Consider the following 22487-nt stretch of genomic DNA (forward strand, 5'->3'; position numbering starts at 1 on the left):
CCCGTCAGAGAAGGTGAACCTGGTGAACGTCCTTCATTCTGTCATGAACACCGTAGGCACAGCTACCGGAGCAATTTGGGGTTCAGTGTCTCTCTCAAGGACACGACGACATGCGTCTAGCGGAGCCGGGGATCGAACCGCCGATCCTCTGATTAGAGGACGGCCCTGCTCTACACTTAGCCACGGCACATGTTGTTGTGAACCAGTTTAGCAAAGTTAAAGGAGGCGGAGCGGCGCTTCCTGTATTCCTGAAGAGCCGACGCTTGTGGAGCAGCAGCAGGTTTGTTCTGCAGGTTTTCTATAAATAGTTGAGCCGTGTTTACATTTAACAGCAGAGCTCAGAGGAGAAGACTTCATTCTGAAATATTCATGAGAGGAGAGACGGGAAGGGCTTCTTTCAGGACAAAGCACGAGAGTGTGTGTGTGTGTGGCTTTTCACCACTCGTCAGGTTTTTATACATTTTGTATTAAAATATCGAATATACTCGATGTTATGCATCTTGTTCTATGTGGGACGTACTTTAAAAAAGATAGAAATACTGCCTATAAACTGTAGTCTAGAGAAAACTTGGATTTCAGTGAATAATTAAGAGTCAAACTAAATAATAAAGAATACATTTCAGACTTGACGCCGGACCACGGACCAATTTTACTTCAAAATAAAAGCACACCACCTCGCAGTGTCAGGATCTTCTGATGAGGAATTTCAAAATGAAAGCCTCTTAATTCAGATTAGTTTAGTAGACTGATCACACTGTGTGATCAAAGGGTTAAATAACAGTTATGTTACTTTAGAGATGATGTGAACATATTTAGATAATACCTAAACATCAATAATTATTCTTTATTAGTCGCATCACTCAGCCCTAATTACAATATATTAAGAATGAGTGTCTGTCATCGTGATGTGACCGTTTCTATCCTCAGCTGTTTGAATTTATCTCCATAAAAACAGGACTTCACTTATAATAAATCATAAGCTCATTCAAATCTTCTTGGCCGATATATAAATATATATTTCAAAAGTCTGACTTTCTTCCCGGCATGCACAAACATTTTTGTAATTTTTCCTAAATGGAAACTTCTGTTCCCGATCAGCTGTTTCCCGGATATATATTTGTATTGTCTTAGTCTCCAGGCAACATTAAAAACATGGCCGACACTCGCTGACATGGAAGAACTATGACCGCGAAGAGCCAAAGAGCTCTCTCTGCTTCTTCTTCTACTGTTTACTGGACTACAGGCAGGAGGAAGGAGAAGCCCAACTCCCGCTGAAAGTACGGAACACAGCTCGTTCACTCCCAAACCAGTCGATGGAAATGTGGATTTATCTTTTGCCCGTCAAGGATTTGCCTAAATCAAATGTGTGTGTGCGTCACACACACACACACACACACACACACACACACCATATGGTCCGCTCAGTGGAGCATCGGTGTGTGTTTCACTCTCTCCTCTGTGACCGTGATGATCAGAGCTCAGCTTGAGCTGCGAACCTGCAGCTAGTGCAGGGAACAAGGAGACGAGATCTTCACCGATGATCACGTTCTTCACTGCAGCTCTGATGGAAGCTAAGCTAACCCAGCTAGCACCTGAAGCTACTCCACTACCCAGCATGCTCCTGGCTGTCACACTTCTCTGACCTTTAATATAACCGATGTATTAGTTCATGCACTAAGTCCTTCTGCTGGTTTCCTTGTTATTATCATGTAACAACCTTTTGGTTAAAATGGGCACAACTCTGCAGCTTGGTCTCAGTGTTAACAGCTTAACCATTAACAACAACACATGGCCTCAGGAGGGGACAGGTGTTTAATCATCACACCTGTCAAGCACAAAACACACACACACAGACACACACACACACACACACACACACACAAACACTTGTGCGTTTTACCACAAAAGTCCAACAATTTCCGCTCTTTACGTGACTTCAGTATTTTCAAAATAAACTTCCATCTTCACAGGAAACTCAAGTTAAGTTTAGGCAACAAAACTACTGAGTTAGGTCTAAGAAAAGATTGTTGTTTTGGTGAAAATAACGGGAGAAGTGTTGCTGCTCCGAACGCTGGATGAGAAATGTTTTGGGAACGTTCTTGTAAAAAGGTTGACGTTTGTGTTTCAACTCATAAGTTAAACCAAAGTTACACGACGACGAGATGAACTGCGACCTGTATTTAGCGTGAGCCTGTGAAGTGACATAACACACACTTCACACACTCCTGCTACACACACACACACACTGTATGAATGCATGTCACATGTAGTTGCAGTTTTATTTTCAGCACAAAGACGGTCCAAACTAATAACATGAACATCCGTTCCACCATTGGTGGATCATGAAAATGTTTCCTCAGATGGTATTAAACTAAATATTTAGTCCCGGCAGGTTCTTACTCTCCGTACTCTCCGTCTCATGAACACACTCTCAGAACAGGACTTGACCCATTCAGACGTAGGACCACCACGGTGCTGAACCCTCCATGGTTACTTAGTGATGAGCCAGCTGTTAAGTGATGTACTAGTGAAGTAAACGCTCAAAAACCCATCAACTAGAAGCTGCATTCCCTCTAGTGTCCACCAGGGGGCGACTCCTCTGGTTGTATAGAAGTCTATGAGAAAATGACTCTACTTCTCTCTTGATTTATTACCTCAGTAAACATTGTAAACATGAGTTTATGGTCTCAATCTCTAGTTTCAAGTCTTCAACACAGCATGATGTTCATTTAGTAAATAAAAAGAAACCAAGATGGCGACGGCAAAATCACCGAACTGGAGGCTTCAACACATCGGTCCACAAACCAACCGGCTGACGTCACGATGACGACGTCTACTTCTCATACACAGTCATGTGACCGACCAGTGACTGACTCCGAAAGGTAAAGTACGGTGCACCGATCGGGTGTTTGGCTTCGTAACAAACTGGTTTTTGAACATTTTAAAAGAACCTCTGGTGCTGTCATGGTCATGCTAAATAGTTCATAATAATCCATATTAATTAGTGACCGTGCCTTTGTTTGCTCAGAGGCCTTTCACGGCAGCTTAAACGTAGGAATGTAATGAACCAGACCCCGATGATTGACAGAAGCAGCTCCTCTAAACCTGCTGAGTGGAGGTTTTCCCCTTTAAACGCAGCAACTTAAAGCTGTAAATACCTGTGTGTGTGTGTGTGTGTGCGTGCGTCAACTGTCTCACCACTATTCCCTTTGTGCTGACCCACCCTGCAGTGAAGTGTCGCACCATTAACTCTCTAAAACCAGACGTTTAGATATGATCACTCTGTAAACACAGAGCTGCAGTGTCTCGTATTAAACTTGATTAACGAGGTTCAGCTGCTGGTTGAGCCCTGGTTTAAGATAAGGCTGGGTCTTACAGTTAAACACACAGGACACAGACATGTCAGTACTCAGTCTGTGCAGAGCGATGACAAAACATTTCATCATCTCAACATCTGTAGGACACATTAGACTGCACCAACACTGGAGTTAGTTTTTGTGTAACTATGATAAAAGTTATCACTTTTAACTGTGACGCTGCAGCCGTGTGTGTGTCTATATGTGTTACAATACAATCTTCTGGTTGTGTGTGTGTGTGCATTGTGCTGCACTAGTGTGAAACAATAGGACATGAACACACGCACACACACACACACACACATAAGGAGGAAGTAAAGATTCCTGCATTCCTGGACCAAGGCTTCCCAGCTGTGACACACACACACACACACAGTCACCACATGTCACTGTTAAGCACATTATTCTTGTCTTAAATACATTGGAAGTGTAAATGTATACACATAAAGCCCCTCAACAATGCTTCATTCCTTGTCTTGAAGATTTGCAATACATTTTAAAGGGATTTAAATAAGAAATTCCTCCCACAATATTGCAAAATGTCCCGTTTTATGATGTTATTGTTATTTGTACTGTTTACATGCCATCAATAAGCATGTCAGATGTGGGATAGTTGACTTCCTGTGCTTTTAAACTCATTTAAAAACCTGCCTGGTATCATTGCTTCCCTCCTCACGTGAGAGGTCTAAAGCGCCCGGATGTCTGCTGCGTCTCTCTGCCACCGATATTGATTCGTCATTAACTGATCTCTATCTCCGCTGAAGGCCGTCGTCTGCCTCCACTTCCTCAAATCAGAGCCACCGTCACCTTGAGAAAGACGAGGCCAGTCGTCCCGCTTCAACAACCCGAGCGACGTCAGACCCTGTGTGTTGGTAAACACTCAGAACCCACGGAGCAGGTCTCCACGGCTATATTAAGCCGATACTGGTATTTAGTCTAAAAGGACAAGGTTTGACTGAAAGAGCAGAGCGTCGTCTCGTCTCCACGACTAAATACAAAACAGTCTCTTTAACGTACGTTAAATCGTTTAATACGATCATCAAAGTCAAATCGCTTTCTTTGGTTTGGTGCATCACACACCTCTCAGACGGGTAAACAGAAGTGTGTCGTGTGCAGTTTTACTGACGTCATGCTACAGGAATTCTGAGTGAAGTGCGGCTTAATGTGGGTTTGAAATGAGGAAATCCTTCCTTTGCCGTCACCTCTAACGCAAGAGGAGAAGTCTAAAGATGGACACATAGCTAATGATTTGTGTTAAAGAGCTGCGAACACGTCTGGTATGTGTTGTTTACACTGGACTGTATGATGAGAAGTATTTCAGGAATCATTCTGGGAGCGTGAGCACAAAGACAATCAATACACTGTGAAACACTGATATATGACACAACACTAAATGCTCTTTTTCTTTTGTTTGACCAGACAGCCTCAGGGCCGTCTGTGGAGCTCAACCCGGCCTCACCCTGAAGACATACTCGAGATATTTTACTCTCTGGTAAGGCTCGACGGCAACAGTTGCCATTTTGAGAAACAGGCAACCAAATATTGGCCTTTGGCTGCCATCAGTGGCAACCAAATGTAAGGATAACAAACAGCCAAACGTGCACCCCAAAATGTGTGCGTGAAAAGGGAATCTGTGAAGAACCAGACAACAGCGGCACTACTGGTGTTTTATAAACCAGGAATTGAACGTGAGAGGGAAGCCTTCGCTAGCTGCTACGCTAAAGTACCGTTAGCAGAACAGAATAACTTGTAAACAACTGGAGGACGAGCGACAAAGAGGCGAAAAAGAGGAAGAGTGCTATGAATGCTCTAAGAAACCTAGCGGTGCTGTGCTAGAGCAGCTACAGCTACACTACCAGGCGGCAACCTCCGGTTCTGCCAAGTTAAAGCTGCATTCTCTAGTGTCCACCAGGGGGCGACTCCTCTGGTTGTATAGAAGTCTATGAGAAAATGACTCTACTTCTCTCTTGATTTATTACCTCAGTAAACATTGTAAACATGAGTTTATGGTCTCAATCTCTAGTTTCAAGTCTTCTTCAATACAGCATGATGTTCATTTAGTAAATGATGGTCCATTTAGAGTCAAACAGACCATAAAGCAGGGGATGCTTTAGGGCGGGGCTACACAGTGATTGACAGGTCTCTACCAGAGACGTATACGGCGTCTCTACGTCACTCCCCCTCAGTCCATATATGGTCACTTCCTGTTCACTGGTTACCAAAAAACAACATGGCGACAACGAAATCGCCGAACTCAAGGCTTCAAAACATCAGTCCACAAACTAATGGGTGACATCCCGATGACTACGTCCACTTCTTATATACAGTCTGTGTACGCTACCAGTGACAAGCTGGCAACCAGCGAACAAGCTGATGCCTGGTTGCGAGCCAGTGTCGTCTCGTGTCCTCGTGGTCAGGAGGCCGGTCTCGCTATCAGCCGATCGTCCTCCGTCACTGTTCTCTAAAGAGGCTTCAAACAGAGGCTAGAAGACCAGCTAGCTGGAGCTCACGCTTTGTTTCCTGCTCAGACATTCCTATCCAAGCCACAGGTTTTATACAGAGCGGTAGAACCAAATATAGGCATCAACGAGGTGATTAGAAGGACATCCTTTAATCCAGAGGTTTCAGGTTTGAGCCCCAAAGTGTCCTTCAACAAGAACCTCTCAGCTACATAATTATTAAAGCACTCAGTGTATGTCAAACTTTATGAACGGAGGCATCAACTCTCCCGTCTTTAGCATAAATGTAAATATTCCTGCAGTTCCCACAAAGAGCCTAGAGGTTAACCAAACATCTCAGGGTCCTATTACCATGTTTAATGAACACCCAGTCGGCCAAAAGCCTCGCCCTCACATAGCGGTGAAATCAAATACATCAGCAGAGCGACTGCAGAACAAACAACAGTTTAGATGTTCATCTCACATAACCTGGCTGATCAAATCTACAGATAAAGACAAAACATTATGTCTCCAAACCATCAATGAGATCTTATAACTTGTTGTTCATACTTAGTAACGTGCTTGTAAAGTACTCATAGTTTATGGTATTTTTTTTATCTGATATAGTGTGAATAAAGTATCCTAAAGGGACTTAATAGTGCATTACTTATCTGATGTGTTGCAAACTGTATGCACACGTTTATACACGTGTGTACAGATGATGTTAAAACAGATTTCTTTAGAGCCTATTGTACTCCACTCTGACTGTACTCCACTCTATACTCCAATACTATACTCCACTCTGACTGTACACCACTCTATACTCCACTACTGTACTCCACTCTGACTGTACACCACTCTATACTCCAATACTATACTCCAATACTATACTCCACTCTGACTGTACTCCACTCTATACTCCAATACTATACTCCACTCTGACTGTACACCACTCTATACTCCAATACTATACTCCAATACTATACTCCACTCTGACTGTACTCCACTCTGTACTCCACTCTGTACTCCACTCTGTACTCCACTCTGTACTCCACTCTGTACTCCACTCTGTGACTTTTGAAGTACAATGGTTATACCTGCGTCTTGGTGTCCTCGTATTGTATTTAGTGTGTTGTTGTTGTTGTATTTGTTGCTATATGGACTCATGTGTCTGGATATAAAGTTTCATTAAATAATCTGTTTTACGTGATATTTGTTAAATGTTACATGACCGTTGATGTCTTTAAACGTTGTATTCTACTAACCTGTGTCCTATGTTAGGAATGCTGTTATTCTGTGTAGCATATAATAAGCATGTTGATGCTTATTATATGCTACACATATGATGTCTGCTAACAGCACAGGGCCCAGACAAAGAGTTATTAACATAACAGCTATAAAAACGACATAAATCAGACAATAAACGCCAGTTTACTGAATAGATGTGAATAGTTCTACTGGTGTTATAACGTGAATAGTAACTATGAGAGGTGTTGAAATGTTGTTGATGTAGCTTAGCTTTAGGCTAAACTGGGTTTCTAGACAGACAGCTGTCAGTCTGTCTCTGTCTCTCTCTGTATGCGTCTTTCTGTCTGTCTGTGTCTCTCTCTGTATGTGTCTCTCTCTGTCTGTGTGTCTGTCTCTCTCTCTTTGTATGTGTGTGTCTGTCTCTCTCTCTCTCTCTCTCTCTGTATGTGTGTCTGTCTCTCTCTCTGTATGTGTGTCTGTCTCTCTCGCTGTATGTGTGTCTGTCTCTCTCTCTCTGTCTGTGTCTCTCTCTCTGTCTGTGACAGTTTTAACTAATTCAGCTAAAAGCTCCACACCATTACAATATAATACGTTGCCTGTGGTTCGGTTTGTAGCAGCCACAATCACCGCTTCTTCGTCAATTTGTCACACAAACAGCCTAAAAAAGCCTGGTTAGCTTCTAGATGCTAGCAGGTTAGCTGCGTCCGTTCTCGGACAGCTAGCTAGCTAGCTCGCTAGCGACAACTGTAGCTAAAAACAACAGAAAAACAAGGCATGAGAAACAAGCTCACGTCGGTCACACGCTTTGTTTTCTACCGTTATGGCCACAAAGATAAACACGCTGTGCGCGTCGGACCGCCGTGTGTCCGATAATGGACCTCTGTGGCCCCCCCACCTTGTACACATCTCCGTATGTGCCGCTTCCGATCCGCTGGATCAGCTCGAAATCCTCCTGCGGATTCCTCCGCGACAGGTCGACACTGGAGTTCATCATTTTACAACAGCTGGTGCGGTTTACGGCGCAGATCGCGCGCGTTTTTTTTTAGACGAAACCACCCAAATAACGTGCGGGAATAATGTATATTTCTTAAAGAGAAAAACAACAACAATACGGCGTCAGAGAATCCCAGCCCGAGTCCACTGTAGCTCCAACATGGCTGCCACACTGCGCATTGAGCATGCGCAGTGGACATCATGGCGTAGCCACTGAAGTGCCAGTCTTGACACAAGGAGAGATGGATTTAATTATTAAAACTGTGATATTTATTTATCTCTGTTGTGTTTGTTTATTTTTATTTTATTGGTTGAATTGTGCAAAATAAATAAACTAAAGTAAGGTGTTTTTATTTGATCTTTTTATTTTTTAATAAAGACATTTGGTGATAAAATAATACAAATCAATCACGTTCATTTATTTTTTAACTTAATTGTTTTTGTTTATTTATTTTGCAGAATGTATGGATTCAAGACTAAGATTTTTTTTTTTAATAAAGACATTTGGTGATAAAACTACAGAATACTGTAAAGAATACTATTCAATCACGTTTAATTTATTTTGAAAAAGGGTCTAATAAAAACACCTTCGTTTAGTTTATTTATTCATTTTATTTTAACAAATTTCCCCTTGTGGGATTAAAAAAGTATCTATTTATCTTTTGCACAATTTAAACAATAACATAAACAAACAGAGATAAATAATATCACAGTGCAGGAAGAGGAAAAAAGCCAACTGGGCTTATTTGAAGCCTCCACCTATATAATATAAAAATGTAACAATATTCCAGAAAACATAAAATGAATATATGCATAAGACATGACTATGTAACGTATTACTGACGAGATGTTTTTACTATAAACCTGACACTTGGTTTTAACCCGTATTGATCGATGTCAGCTCGTTTGGATCCCTGCACTGATTGTTGGTTTCTAATCTGCACAGGCAGCAAAATAAACACAGTAAGTTTACATCTAACGGGGGAAACGAATGAATAAACACGATATAAGCCCAGCGTGGCCTCGTCTGGCCCCGCTGTATGAAAGTGGGCTAAGCGGGGCTAAACAGAGGCAGATGGCAACATTGTGATGGGGTCTGTGTTACAGGAAGAACTCAAGTCCCATACAGGATAAAGAGAGCGATATTCTATATTTATGAGCAACAAACGAGCCAAACAAACAATGATGTGATGCTAAGAAGAGTTGTCTGTGTGGCAAGAGTCTGTTTTAGCGTATTAAAAAAACAAACATAAAACGACTAAAAACACACAAAGATACGACAAACAGGCAAAATAACCACAGCAGAACACACAGAGGAGGCCCGTTGTCTCATAATCCGCCCGTGAGGAAACATGGATAAATAGCTCTGGAATGGCAAAAACTCACACAACTCAAAATACAAAAATGTTTAAAAATATATATTTATTTCTTCGTATTATTTGCAATTGAACAACAGAAGTGAAACAAACAGACGAATCAAACGATAGTTCTGGTTCTGATTAAAGTGGCAACAGACATGTTGGTGATTTAGTTTCTCATTATTCAGTAAATGCTGAATAAACACTGTAATGACGGTAGAATAATGACATCATCTGTGTTTAGATTGGTTCACTATTAGCCTCGCTTTCACTAAAACTAATCTGTCTTTAACCGGATACGATCTCATCTACGACACAAAGTAATTACGTCGACAAAAACATGAAGAAGACGGCGTTTTTGTGTTCCCTGGTAGATAAAGGTATCGATCCCCACTTACCAAAGAGCATCAATGTAAGTTCTGTACAGTTAACATCCACAAAACAACCAAAGTAACTGTCTGCTCCCACTTTAAATATGACATTTCAACACACCTCCTTATTTTTCATGACAAGTAACAAAGAGAAGTATCTGATTACTTTGATACGTAACGTTCACACTGATCAAGTCTCCGTCTTGACATATTTATGGATTAGTCCATCTATCGCACCTAAGCTGACTCTCAGAGTCTCCTGGTGCTTCAGGGAGCAGCGAGGGGGAGACGGACTGAGCTGCGGCCCAGACTGAGGCTCTGTTTCCTGGGTTATTGTTAAAGCCTGCTGCTCCGTGGAAGACGGAGAAGGAGACGAGCCGTGTTGTTTCCCAGCTGGAGGCTCTGTCTCCGGTCCAGAGTCCTTCTGAGCCAGGAGGTTCTTCAGGAGACAAGACAACTGAGGACTCAGAAGGAGAACCAGGGTGCCCCCGATACGGAGGACTCTAGAAACACAAACATGTATTACATTAGTTACAGTTATTGCTCTTTTTCTTTGGACAGACATAATTTCTATTGATAAATACAAAGGCGTGAGTTTTACTGAAGAATAACAGGACACAAATGTTCTATTCTGCACATTACATGAACACAAGTTGTGATTCACTGAATCCTTCTGAGAGAAACAATGGAAACAAACACAAACCTCTCCATCTCCGTGAGGATGAGCGGCAGGTTGGCAGCCATGTTTGTTTTGGTGCCAAACTTCCTGCCAAACGGAAGGTCGCAGACGACAGCGTCTACACTGGCGCTGGCCAGAGGCAGCACTGCACACACACACACACACACACACACACACACACACACACACACACACACACACACACACACACACACACACACACACACACACACACACACACACACACACACACACACACACACACACACACACACACACACACACACACACACACACAAAGGACAAAAGGAGCCAAGAGGTGATTTAACACATGACAGCAGGGTTCACTCGCTGAGCCGCTTCCAAAACAAGCAGCTAAATAAAAGAGATGAAGTCAAATGAATCATCACCTGAGCTTCATCAGATATTAATGACATCATTATCAACAGCGTGACACATGTGCTGACAATGTTTTAAATGTATTTAAATTGATGTTTATGTGACAGTTTTGCTGATTGATTTGATTTGACTTCATTCGTTTACTACGTTCTACACATCTTCACAGTAAACTCCTCCCTATGAATGGATTCTATGGACACACCCACTGAACATGAGCTCAGTGACAAACGTCTATCGTGGATAGTTTCTTACTCATGGACGAAGCCTTCAGCAGCTGTATGTTTGGCAGCTCTGCAAACTCCACGTTGTCATTGGCCTTCTGCAGCTGTCCGTCATCGATGTCCAAACCCAGGAAACACGCGGCCTGAAGCAGCGAGAGCGACGCATGAGATCATAGGAGAGCACACGCTACAGTATGTACTATTACTAGAAAGTACACGCTTTGTAGCAATATCTACACTTAAGGACATGATACATATGAGTGCATATCTGAGAATATTCCTTTCTTTTAACGTTGAAGAAACTGTAGAACAGATAAACAGATAAACAGATGAACAGGAGGAGCTCTGTGACCTGGTGCTCCTGAGCTGCTTCCATTAAGATGGTTCCTACTCCACACATCGGGTCGACCACACAGGAGCCCGGCTGTGAGACGGGAGATAACGGACATAAGAATCACAGCTGCATGCTTCAGCACACACACACACACACACACACACACACACACCGACAGCGTCTACACAACAAACATCACACTGAGAGTTTGGAAAGGAGGACCGAGTTTAGGCTCAGCGGTCGTATATTTAATGAGTCTGAATCTGTTTTTAGTGGATTGATGAAAGAAACATAAATCTCTCAGGCTGGGCTTAACTAACAGGTTCAACATGAGTGAATCCAGATGTGCTGTTTAAAACCTCTGTTTAGTTTAAACACACTTTAAATAGAGTTTAATCAACATAAAGCAGGAACAGAATCGGTTTATCGTCAAATACGTTACACACACAAGGAACAATAAAAATAAAAGAAATCATTTAAAAATAGAAAATATGAAAACTTACAATAAAATATGATTTAAAAAAATTCAAATAAAGTTTGAATTTGTTAAGACAAGTTTGTTATAAAGTGGCGAGTGTGTATTTAAAGAGTTGAGTTGTGTAACTGTAAGTGATTGTCTGAGGATGTTGGTGTCCATGTAATAAGATGAAGGTTTACCCAAATTAAAATAAATAAATAAATACATTTGTGCACAGTTGGGACTTTGTAAAAGGAGAAACATTAACTTCAGATCTCATTCCTCCTACTTTGAGGAAAACCTGTTTTGGGCGGATTAATGGAGCAAAATGGCCGAATAATAGAAGAGAAAGTAACAGCAGACTGAGGAAGAAAGAGACGCCATGTTGGATTAATCTGCTCCATGATCATCTCATCTCAAAGTGTTCGTCATTGTAAAAGTTTAACGTGAATCCTGGATCACATTTTAAAGTTTAAAGTTAAATCTAATCTAGGGTTTAGAGTCAAGGTTTAAGATTTAAAGAGAGTTTTGAATTCAATCTTTCTACATTTTTGGTGCAAAAAAGTTAAAGTTGTTAAAGTCATGTTAAACATGTGTGTGTGTGTGTGTGTGTGTATGTGTGTGTATGTGTGTGTGTGTGTATGTGTATGTGTATGTGTATGTGTGTGTGTGTGTGTGTGTGTGTGTGTGTGTGTGTGTGTGTGTGTGTGTGTGTGTGTGTGAGTACCTGTATGTGAGCCAGTGAGGCCATGGCCCAGGCTACAGTGGACCTGAGTCCTGTGGTCTTCATGTAGCTCCGGTTAGCGAGAGGCAACCTGAAGGAGACGCATCACTCATGATTCTTTATTATATTATTAAAGCTGCAACATGAAACATGTGTGTAACACCAAGTCTGAATCCACTATGTTTAAGATTATTATTATTAACAGTGTTTCACCTGGTTAAAGGGAAGCCCAGCAGGAAGTGGTCATCACTCAGAGAAACGTTTACCTGAAGACACAACAAACAGCCAACGGTGTTTTATTTTGAAAGGAGCTACATGAATAAAACTGGACTGATGCATGAATCAACCCAAAGATTCATGGAAGAAGGTTTTTACCTCCAGTTGTGGATTCTTCAGGTCAGCCTTCCAGCCCAGCAGTCTGCTCAGACCTCCTCCGATCACTCTGCTCACCTCCTGAATATACATTTAAATAAGACACGCTGTGCAAACACACACTGGTCCTCTGAACACTGACGTTACCCTTCATGTGCATGCTAAGGTACCACCTGTGAGCTGAAGTACCGGGAGAGAGATCCAGTACACTTGCAGCTGACCCTGAAAGAGGGCCGGTCTGGACCGGACGGGTCTGCTTCGGTCCCGCTGGGTCTTCCTGCAGTCGGCTTCACTTTATTACGTGACGACAAAGGCAAGCGACAAGAAACACTGAATCAGAAACTTAAATAACGTTGGATTAAAAGAGAAGAAGTATGAATTAACTTGAATACCATGTTCCACTTTGTCCTCTGTCGAGTCATCCATCTCCCTGCAGCTTCTCTCCACATCGTGGTCTCGTCCCGATGTTTCCTGGACACCAACTGATCCTCTCTTTCTCTCACTTGTCCTCCTTTCCTCTGCACTACTAGACTCCTTTTCTTCTTCATCCCTCTTTCTCTTCGTCCTCTGGGCTTCGACTCCACAGGTTCCTCTGCTCGACTCCTCATCTCCCTGCCTCCCCTCCTCCCTCCCTCTCCCCTCCTCCCTCCTCGGCGTGTGGACGGCCGTCCTTCTGCCCGACAGCTCCCCCTTCAGGCGGCTCCATGTCGCTGCAGCACCGGTCCACTGACTGGTGTCGCCCAACACTCTGGCCTGAAGCTCAGAGGCGGCTTTTGCTGCGAACATTACAGAGAAAAGAAGAAAAGTCAAAACATAAATGTTGAACAAGCACTGAATCCAACAGTGGTTTTGTTTTATTTGTTATTATTATGAAGCCATCATTATCTAAAAAGGTCATCTGGTTGTACCTGGGCCGCTGTGGGCAGACAGGCGAACGGGTGAGTCTCTCCTCAGCAGCAGGAAGAGTCTCTCTGCAGCCTTCAGCTCACTGACTCTGTGGATCCCAGCAGACGAGCTGAACAGCACCTTACCTGCCGTCTGACACACCTGAGACACAAACAAACAGCCAACAGAGCCGTTCAGCGTTTAAAAATGACAATGTGATAAATCGTCCCGTCTGAAAGCATCGTGTTGAATCCTTAAAAGTAAACGACGGTGGATTGTTGAGGCGATACTGAGTTCGATATTTGACAGTAAAACATAAATCAGGTGTTGATGTATTTTGGTTCCACCTCACCTGAAACTAAATCTTAAAAAAATATACTTTTATGAAATTAAACATCAATCTTGAGAGAAAAGAGCAGAGGTGCTATTCCACCTAACACATGTATTTAGTTACTTTCCACAACTGGAAGAAGCTAATTCCGGAAGTTTAGTTAAAGTTATCTCAAACTAACATATACCGAATGGAGTTTTGAATGGCCGTTATAATAATATAACCGTTGTTTTTTGTCGTTATAACTGTTGGTTTTTGCCGTTATAACCGTTGTTTTTTGCCGTTATAACCGTTGTTTTTTGCCGTTATAACCGTTGTTTTTTGCCGTTATAGCCGTTGGTTTTTTTCTTCTTCTCTCGTAACTGACACAAAAAGAACCACTCACATCTTCAGCGGCCAGCTTCTTCTTCACCTCTCCGATTAAGAACCGCTCCATCCCGTTACCGGCGGTGCAGTAGTAGCGAACTAAACTCCCGTGACTCTCCGGTTCACTCATAATGTCGTACAACGAGGTCAGTGTCGACAAAAACGCTAATTTCTTCTACTAGAGAGTCGCCATATTGGCTTGTTTGTTTACACCGGAAGCGGAACTACGTAATCGGACTGCAGTGACCGGTCTTGGCCAGCAGGGGTCTCTCTTCTCACAGAGGAGAAAGTCACAGATGGCTTGAACTGGAAAACAGAAACAATCTGCATAATAAATAACATTTATCACAGTATGAATGTAATTAAGAAAAATTAAATAATAATAAAGACTTGTTCATGTTAATTTTCTGTTTAATAATGGCATGTTGACGCCACCGCGACCCGACCCCGGATAAGCGGAGGAAAACGGATGGATGGATGGATGGATGTTGATGTAATACAGCAACGCAAAGTCCACAACAACAAGCCTTCGTTTTGTGATTCATTTAATACTTGAATTAAAGTGGGAGCTCTTATCAGTGCACACACACACACACACACTTAATACCCAAATGCCTCGCTGCACACATTAGGTATTCAGACACACACACACACTTAAAGACAAAACAACAAGCTGCAAATGTGCAAGTGCGTGCACATAAACTCACATTGAACCCACGCTGGTTTTGGACACACACACACACACACACACACACACACACACCTCTGCTGCCGTGTACTACCTGGAGGCAGCTCTGAACAGGTGTTCCCACCAAAGCTGTGAAGAAACCTCTGACGAACTCTGCAGCAGAAACAAGTGCTTTCACATAATTCTCACTTTATTTCCTGAGAAATCCTCCTCCCATCTGTGTCTCACCCTCTAACACGTTTTAATCTCCCTCTTTTCACTCTCTGACACTTTAATGACCCCCCCACACATATTTAATCCCCATACTTTATTTGATGAACAGCGTTCTGCTCGTTGCTTTGTGTCATAAACCCTTCAAACGCTGACAGGCTGGTGCGACCTGCCGCTGTCTCCAGACAATGTGAAGAATGATGAAGTGAATATGTTTATATAACAGCAAACATGGGCGTTACATCAGACTGATGTAACTGTGCCTCAACGGGATTTGATCCCCACTCAATCAATGTGTCATTTCTCACATTTTATTCATGAATATCCAAACAGAAACACATCAGAGTCATACAAAGATGCTGGGATCAAATGCTTAATTTCTAAATGAGTAACTAACTTTCACCTCCCAACATCTATTTAATAAAGTTCATCTTCAAATCCACCAGGAACCTGAATATACGGGCATAGATGGATTACTAAACGGATCTTTGCAACATCAAATAAAATAGAATTCACAACAATGCGTCTAAACACTGAACACATTGTGGGTCAACACGCTCCGCGTGAACGTCATCGGGCGGCAGGACGGATGAGTATTTAATTAAAACAGGTGAAGTTGGATTTATGGTTTTCCCCTTTTTTCTTTGTCACTCTTGTTCTCTTTACAGTTTTCCCTGACTGCTTCCATCAGCCCGTAATATTGGACGTATCCATGTAGAAAGGAGACATTAATACTCCTTTCAACAGCTGCCATGTGCAATAATTAGCCCCACTGCTGCTAAGTGAACACAACGGCTTCACAAAATGGACGCCGCCTGGCACAGCAGCCGCGGCGTGATGTATTACTGTCCATTAAACTTGTTTTTATTCCCCTCCACACCCCATAAACTATCGGGAGGGAAGGAGGGAGGGAGGGAGGAGAGAAACGAGGCTCAGAATAGAGAAAGTAGAAATCTGTAGGAAAAAGGATGAAGAGGAGGGAAAGAAAACCAAAGCTGTGTTTCACAACTTGTTGAATTCATCGCTGCAGCATTTGGCTGCAAAGTGTTCAAGTAGATTTTATGTAGTTTTTATTAAAAGGGACAATAATGTAAAGCTGCAGTTCAGTACGATGTCGTCGTTTAACAGGCCGGACTGTTTACTTTCTTCTTCTCCTCTCCTCATTACCTTCCCTCCTCTCCTTTCCTTCCTTTCACCTCAGATGGAAATGAACCTTCAGAGAGACAGAATGTTTCACCGCTTCACCGTGTGAGCGTCCCGCTCACCTCAGAGCGCCGCTGTGACATTTAAATATTTAGAGGAGTGTGAAGTGTGTCAACAGGACCGAGCATCCATGGAGGGGAGAGAGAGAGAGAGAGAGAGAGAGAGAGAGAGAGAGAGAGAGAGAGAGAGAGAGAGAGTACACGCTGCAGACTCTTCTTCTGTGTTTGCTAATGAAACAATAAAACAACATTATTGGAAAAGGAGGATCAAATAGTTAAAATCCTTTTAGTGAGCGAGACACTGATTGTGAAACCAGAGGACGGTGGAGGTGATTAACAGACATTAAGGTGAGCGGAAACAAGCTGTGGGTCATTTTATTTAGTGTAAAACGCACTAAACGGAGCTCCAGCTCCTGTCCCAGTTAACAAAGAGCATCTCTCGCTCTACATCAAATCCCAAATCCCCTCGCCCCACATTCTATCAAGTAAAACACATCACGCCACCACCGAGGCCATGTTCTATTTAGCGAAATAAAAAAAGAAGCTGTGAAGCCCTTGGCCTATTTAGTCAATGCTTAACACATCCATAAAGAGCTTGTACTCATATTCCCAAGGAGCTCTGCATTCCTGCAGGGAGTCCCCGAAGCACGAGGAGGATTAGTTTGATTCCACCATCGTGCAAAGAGCGTCGTAAGAAGAAAGAGGTTTCCATTCTCCGTGCACCAGCAGCCTGAGAGGAGCAACACAGAAACATGCACGGTGACTTCTTTGGCCTTGAAGGCGTGACAAACTTGCATTTCCTGGTCCCTGCAGCCAGGGGGAGGTCTAGGTTTACCGCTGAGCTGCACTCTGCTGCTGCGTCGTCTTGGTTGGTGTCTCTTCACTGCAGCAGAGGAGGAAGAGGAAGCGGAGGAGGAGGAAGAGTCCGGCTGCTCACTCAGAGCACAACTCACTGCAGCAACACAGAGATCACAAGTGACTGAAGTGCTGCTGGAAATGTTCATCTTGCTGATGAGATGCATTAATAGATTATTATATAGTGTTCTTGAGCTGTGCAGACTTCAAAGACACTCACAGAGACGTGTGTTAGAGCCATTAAGGTCATAGATCATACGATCACATGTTCAGTCTTCACTGACTATGGGCCAGCTGTTCTCATCAGAAGAAGAGCTTTGTCAGGCGAAGGATGCGATCGGTTCCTTCCTCTATGACGCCATGTTGGGAGGCGGAGCCGTGCCCGACCTCGGCGTCAGCCACCCTCTCCTCCTGACCAATCACGACGAGAGCCTCGACTCCCGGGCCCGCCTCCAGAAACACCTGCAGCAGGTCCATACGGGGGCCACAAGGAGCAATATGACGATGACAAAATGCAGTTTAAAGTTGTTCTTAAGACAACAATCTACTCACCCGGCGTTTCTATTTCACTGAGACAACATGGTTGAGAAGCACTGCGCCGGAAATCTGTCGCCATTTAATTTCTGTTCGTTTTCAGCTGCAGGGCGACATCGGGAACAAGGCGCCGACGTACCTGAAGGACCTGATCAGTCGACTGTCGACCTTCTCGGACGAGCCGCGCCTGGCCGGCCTGGTGGGATTGGCGGTGACCGTGGTGATGGACGTGGCCTACACGTCGTCGAGACAGTCGGGCGTGAGAGGGAAGTCTGCGGGGTCGTCGTCAGGCCAGGTAAGAGAATAAATATATATATATATATACACACACACACATACTGTATATATATCTACTGTACGGAAGCCCTGAGAGGGCAGTGAGAAAAATGAATTTGGTGTCTGATAGTGAAAAATAGTTTTTTGTTTATGACTTAAGAAAAGGTGTAAAAAATAGTTTTGCCAGGAAACCTTTGTTGTTGGCCGCAAGAGGCTGAATTGCAGCACTAATCTAACTTCTACATACGTCTGAAAGCATTCATGTTTTAATTTCTCCATGAACTCTAAACACAAGGTACATATATTGTGTGTTATTAAGTAAACACAATTAAAACTCACCTGAAAGAAAACTGAAGAATACTTTCCGTCATATGTAGAACACTTGGTGCACTTGAACCTCTTGTGGCCAAAATGAGAATTACAACAGTAACCAAATTTCACCTGCATGAACTTTCTTTTACGGTTTTCACAGAAAGAAAAAGGTCATTTAGAAAGATCTTCCAAAACCTGTTTTTCACCTGTTCTCACGTCATAAACAGGAGAGAACACTGTTTAAAATGCATCACCAGCATTATTTCTTCAAACGTTTTATGAGCCCGCTCATGAATACTGAAATCTTGATTTTGAACTCGACGTGAAAGCGATGAAGGACCAGAGAAGGTTTAGCACAGCTAAGATCAATGCGTCGAGTGTCTACCTCCAGCAGAGAGTCTTGGAGCTCCAGGAGGTGATGGAGGAGTACCTGAAGCGCTGCAGGATCAACCTGACCGACAAAAGCAGGCTGATCCAAGACTCTATCAGACTTGAGGCCCAGCTGAGCTTCATCCTCACGCAGCTGAAGACCTGTCTGCTGGGGGGAGACTGTGACTCCAGGTGTAGTAGCTTAGCATCACATACAGTCAAGATCACTAAGTAGTTGCACGGAGAGAAGAGAAGACTGTTTCTGTTCCTCCAGGTCTCTGAGGCACTGGGCCAGCGGAGCAGCGTTTCACACCCAGATGTTGGTTCACCTGGCCGGTCTGGAGGGTCGGACTGAGCCGCTGCATGCCACGGCTGCACTGGAGCAATACAAGGAAGACCTGACCCAGATCGTACCCGCCTACAGGTAACAACAGTGACAGCAGTCTGCTCAACGCTGCTACGAAGGCTGCTACCGTCCAGACGTTAACGTTGAGTTATCTGTAACTAGCTTCCGTACTGAAGTAACTCTTCTTCTGTGGTTATTTTAACCCAAACAACAATCTTTTCCTAAACACGACTAGTTTTGTTACCTAAACTAAACTTAGTTGTTTCCTGTTTATTTTGAAATGTTGTATTCAGGTAACGAGCAGAAATTGACTCGAGTTGCTGGACTTTTGTAGGAAAACACACGAAAAACGAGGAGCAACTTTGAATAAGATATCACGAGGAAACGTTGAAATGCAGCACACACCTGTGTGGAAGAGTCAACGCTCTGATTCCACTTTGTTGGGGCTGCAAATTTGCAATGACTTGGAGAGAAAGTCATTGGTTTTCATGATTATTATTATGATTAAAGACGTTTAGGCAGCAACAAATAAAGTAGCTTGAGACGTTCACAGCCTTTCCTCCCTGATGATGGTTTGGTGGAGCTGGAGACGCTGTGGATGGACAACCTCTGCAGGAAGTGGACTCCACAGCTCTCGGTCCAACTAACAAAGCCCTGAAGACTCTGAGAGCGTGTTGTCAGACAGCAGAAGAAGCAGAGGCTCTAATAAAGCCCTGACAGAGGAAACAACAGCCACACAGGACCCGGCCGTCTGCTGTGAGACGAGCTCTCCAGCCGGCTCCCAACGTGACGGCAGAACAAACAGCTAACGAGCACATCAGCTAACGAGCACATCGGACTGTCAGAGAAGTCAAGTCTCAGCGTTCAGTTAGAGTCACGTGAGAACAGGCAGCGAACAGCTGCAGCCATGATGAGATCTACAGCATGAGATCAGACATCAAGCAGTCGTTTCATCAATAGAGTTTTGACCAGGCAGCTCCACGAAGCTTCTAAAATCTCCAGATCTCCAGATTTTCAGGACAGTCTGTCCTCAGAGGGTCATAGTTCGATCACCCACGGCGTGAAGTCGTGGTCCGTGGAGAACGACTCTTTCAGGCGACTTCGGTTTGGTTGAAAATCGCCCAAAATCGCTCTGATAGACTTTCATCTGAAGGATGTATTTGAACTGCAAACACTGCAACGCCATCTCTGTGTTCTGTGTTTCCGTCAAACGTAACCTCGGATGGTTCTTCTCCCGAGTTTGGAAGTCGTTCTTCCGACTTCGGTGTGTTCATGAGCTTTAGGTCGTACAGCGGAAACACCGTGGACGGTAAAAAGAAGATGATGTTGTGTTACTTTGGGCATTACGTTGATAAGTGATCCCACTAAAATACTGCTTTATGATTGGAAACATATTTTTCCGATTATTCCGACACCATATATTTTTATAAAATAAACTAGTCTGTTTTGAAAGCATTGTCTGTTCCTCCCTTCTCTTCTCTTCTAGGCGTTATAAGTCGAGTACGGTGTGCGTCGTGAAATGTCGGGGGGGTCTTCTGGCTTCATGTGATCAGTCCAGCGAGGCGCCGGAGGACGGAGCCATGACGGGCCTCACGGTGACGGACAGAGAGACGGGGAGGACCGTGACCGTCCCTCTGTCGGCCATGAGGACGGAGACAGGTACAGCTGCTCCAAGGAACAAAGAAAACTACTTTTAGTTACATTTAAAAGGGGACGGTTCACCCCAAAATCTAAAATATGGATATTTCCCCTCTTACATGTAGTGCTGTTAATCATTTAGATTATCTTCGTGTGAGCGTTTCGGAGATATCGGGCCTTCTAGACGACACACGGCTCGTGGTGCTCAAAGAGCCAAAACACACATGAAACTGACGACGTGATGGATAAACTCAACATGTCTCTTAGAAACAAGGACCTGCCTGCTGAGGATAATCCACAAACCTCCTTGTGAGCAGCTAACGAGGATTTTTAAAAAGAGAAATTCATGTTTTTGGCTCTTTGAGCATCACAAGCAGAGCGACATCTACGCACAATATCTCCAACATTCTGCTTCTCACACTTCAATAATCTAGACTGTGTAATAGCCTCACATGTAACAGGAGACACGTGTGTATTTGATTTTGGGGTGAACTGTCCGTTTAATTGACCTAAACTGAACTCAACAGAGAGAAGAAGAAGAGTCGTCTCTGGGCCTGAAACCTCGTCGTCCTCCATTAACCTGGACCTCATCACCTCAGATCAGTACGCCCAGGCCTACCTGCACCATCTGTTCTCTGATGAGGGACCCGTGGCAGAGCTGGAGAACTACTTCATCAAGGCCGGTGGTGATCTGAGGACACCGAGGACTGAACCGGGATGTACCAACGAGACGGGGGTGAGAAACGAGGGAGAGCAGAGCGACGGAGTGCGTTTGAGAGGCCGAGCGGATGGCGTCGATGGAGAACAGAGAGGCGACGGAGGCGAGACGCAGGAACGTGAGCAGAGAGATGAAAGTTTGCATCTGAGTATTGTGGAGACGCAGCCGGACGAGAGCCTCCGTCGCAGCGCGACAAGTTGATGAAAAGCCGTGAAAGGATGAAGAGAAACATCAAACTAAACTCTGCAGCCTCGTCATTTATTCACAACGCAGTTATGTTCCCAACACACACATAACATATTGTAACGTTGGGTTTTTACTCAAAATGCACTCGGAAACCATTCGCAATAACATAATAAAAATATTGTATGACGTGTGTTTTTATTTCCTGTTCATTACAATTGTCGGAGAATCGGAACGCAGAAAAACACCGAATTAAAAATGACAATAAGACGTCTTTAGTGACCTCTTTAAACATTTTTATTTTGCATGAAAGGTGAACTGACCTCCTGAGTTTAATGTCCTGTGTACATAATCAATACAGAAGATTATTATAGGACACAATATTGTGACATGTATCAGTACTAAAACACATGGCGTTACTACTTTAACAAGTTATCTTTATGATTTTAGTACTATAATATATTTGATAATATTTGATCAATTAGCGTCTGCAGAGTTCCAGGCTCATGCACCTCTGGCTCTGGGTCTCCATCTTGGTTCAGCATCACTTCTACTTCTAGTATCTTAGCTGCATGTTTGAGTCATTGAGCTCTCCTCCCGTCCACCAGCAGTCGTCTTTTTGGA

General features: G+C 43.5%; 3 protein-coding genes across 8 annotated transcripts in view; 1 reads left to right on the forward strand and 2 right to left on the reverse strand.

Annotated features, from left to right (window-relative positions):
* LOC306703004 (mitogen-activated protein kinase kinase kinase kinase 3-like) overlaps nt 1–8162 on the reverse strand; it is a gene marked incomplete at its 3' end in the record, with an annotated part of 32632 nt that extends 24470 nt beyond the window's left edge. For all 5 annotated transcript variants that reach the window (XM_079168802.1, XM_079168800.1, XM_079168799.1 and 2 more), the window contains exon 1: nt 7938–8162. In XM_079168802.1, coding sequence (XP_079024928.1) covers nt 7938–8036 — 99 coding nt within the window. In that variant the 5' untranslated portion in view covers nt 8037–8162. The remainder of the gene's footprint in view (nt 1–7937) is intronic.
* Nucleotides 8163–9513: 1351 nt separating this feature from the next.
* thumpd2 (THUMP domain containing 2) lies at nt 9514–14735 on the reverse strand. The gene is made up of 11 exons (XM_079169302.1): nt 14552–14735; nt 13859–13997; nt 13343–13726; nt 13124–13242; nt 12954–13031; nt 12792–12844; nt 12582–12669; nt 11416–11487; nt 11095–11206; nt 10468–10588; nt 9514–10267 (listed from the first exon to the last, which is right to left on the reverse strand). The coding sequence occupies exons 1-11, from the start codon at nt 14660–14662 to the stop codon at nt 9955–9957; spliced, it is 1590 nt and encodes a 529-aa protein (XP_079025428.1). The 5' UTR covers nt 14663–14735; the 3' UTR covers nt 9514–9954.
* A 2815-nt stretch (nt 14736–17550) lies between these two features.
* Nucleotides 17551–22041, forward strand: LOC306703367 (uncharacterized protein). Of its 2 annotated transcripts, none has more exons than XM_079169316.1 (6): nt 17551–17958; nt 18125–18316; nt 19001–19170; nt 19253–19402; nt 20811–20983; nt 21490–22041. In XM_079169316.1, exons 1-6 carry the CDS (start codon nt 17773–17775, stop codon nt 21879–21881), a joined length of 1263 nt encoding a protein of 420 aa, XP_079025442.1. In that variant the 5' UTR covers nt 17551–17772; the 3' UTR covers nt 21882–22041. The 2 variants fall into 2 exon arrangements, with proteins under 2 accessions (XP_079025442.1, XP_079025443.1); XM_079169317.1 differs by having other exon boundaries at nt 19004–19170.
* Nucleotides 22042–22487: the final 446 nt, after the last annotated feature.

The sequence above is a fragment of the Pholis gunnellus genome, assembly GCF_910591455.1.
Source record: "Pholis gunnellus genome assembly, chromosome: 11".
Classification (NCBI taxonomy): domain Eukaryota; kingdom Metazoa; phylum Chordata; class Actinopteri; order Perciformes; family Pholidae; genus Pholis; species Pholis gunnellus.

Bases quoted from the DNA above. Each gene is read 5' to 3' on its own strand.
- thumpd2 (XM_079169302.1), bottom strand. From the start codon at position 14,662: ATGAGTGAACCGGAGAGTCACGGGAGTTTAGTTCGCTACTACTGCACC. The intron at 13,243-13,342 runs GTATTCAAGTTA...CACGTAATAAAG, and splicing joins AGAGGACAAAGTGGAACATG to TGAAGCCGACTGCAGGAAGA. The intron at 11,488-12,581 runs GTACTCACACAC...CCCGTCTCACAG, and splicing joins CCTCACTGGCTCACATACAG to CCGGGCTCCTGTGTGGTCGA.
- LOC306703367 (XM_079169316.1), top strand. From the start codon at position 17,773: ATGGGCCAGCTGTTCTCATCAGAAGAAGAGCTTTGTCAGGCGAAGGAT. The intron at 19,171-19,252 runs GTGTAGTAGCTT...CTGTTCCTCCAG, and splicing joins GGGGGAGACTGTGACTCCAG to GTCTCTGAGGCACTGGGCCA. The intron at 19,403-20,810 runs GTAACAACAGTG...CTTCTCTTCTAG, and splicing joins CAGATCGTACCCGCCTACAG to GCGTTATAAGTCGAGTACGG.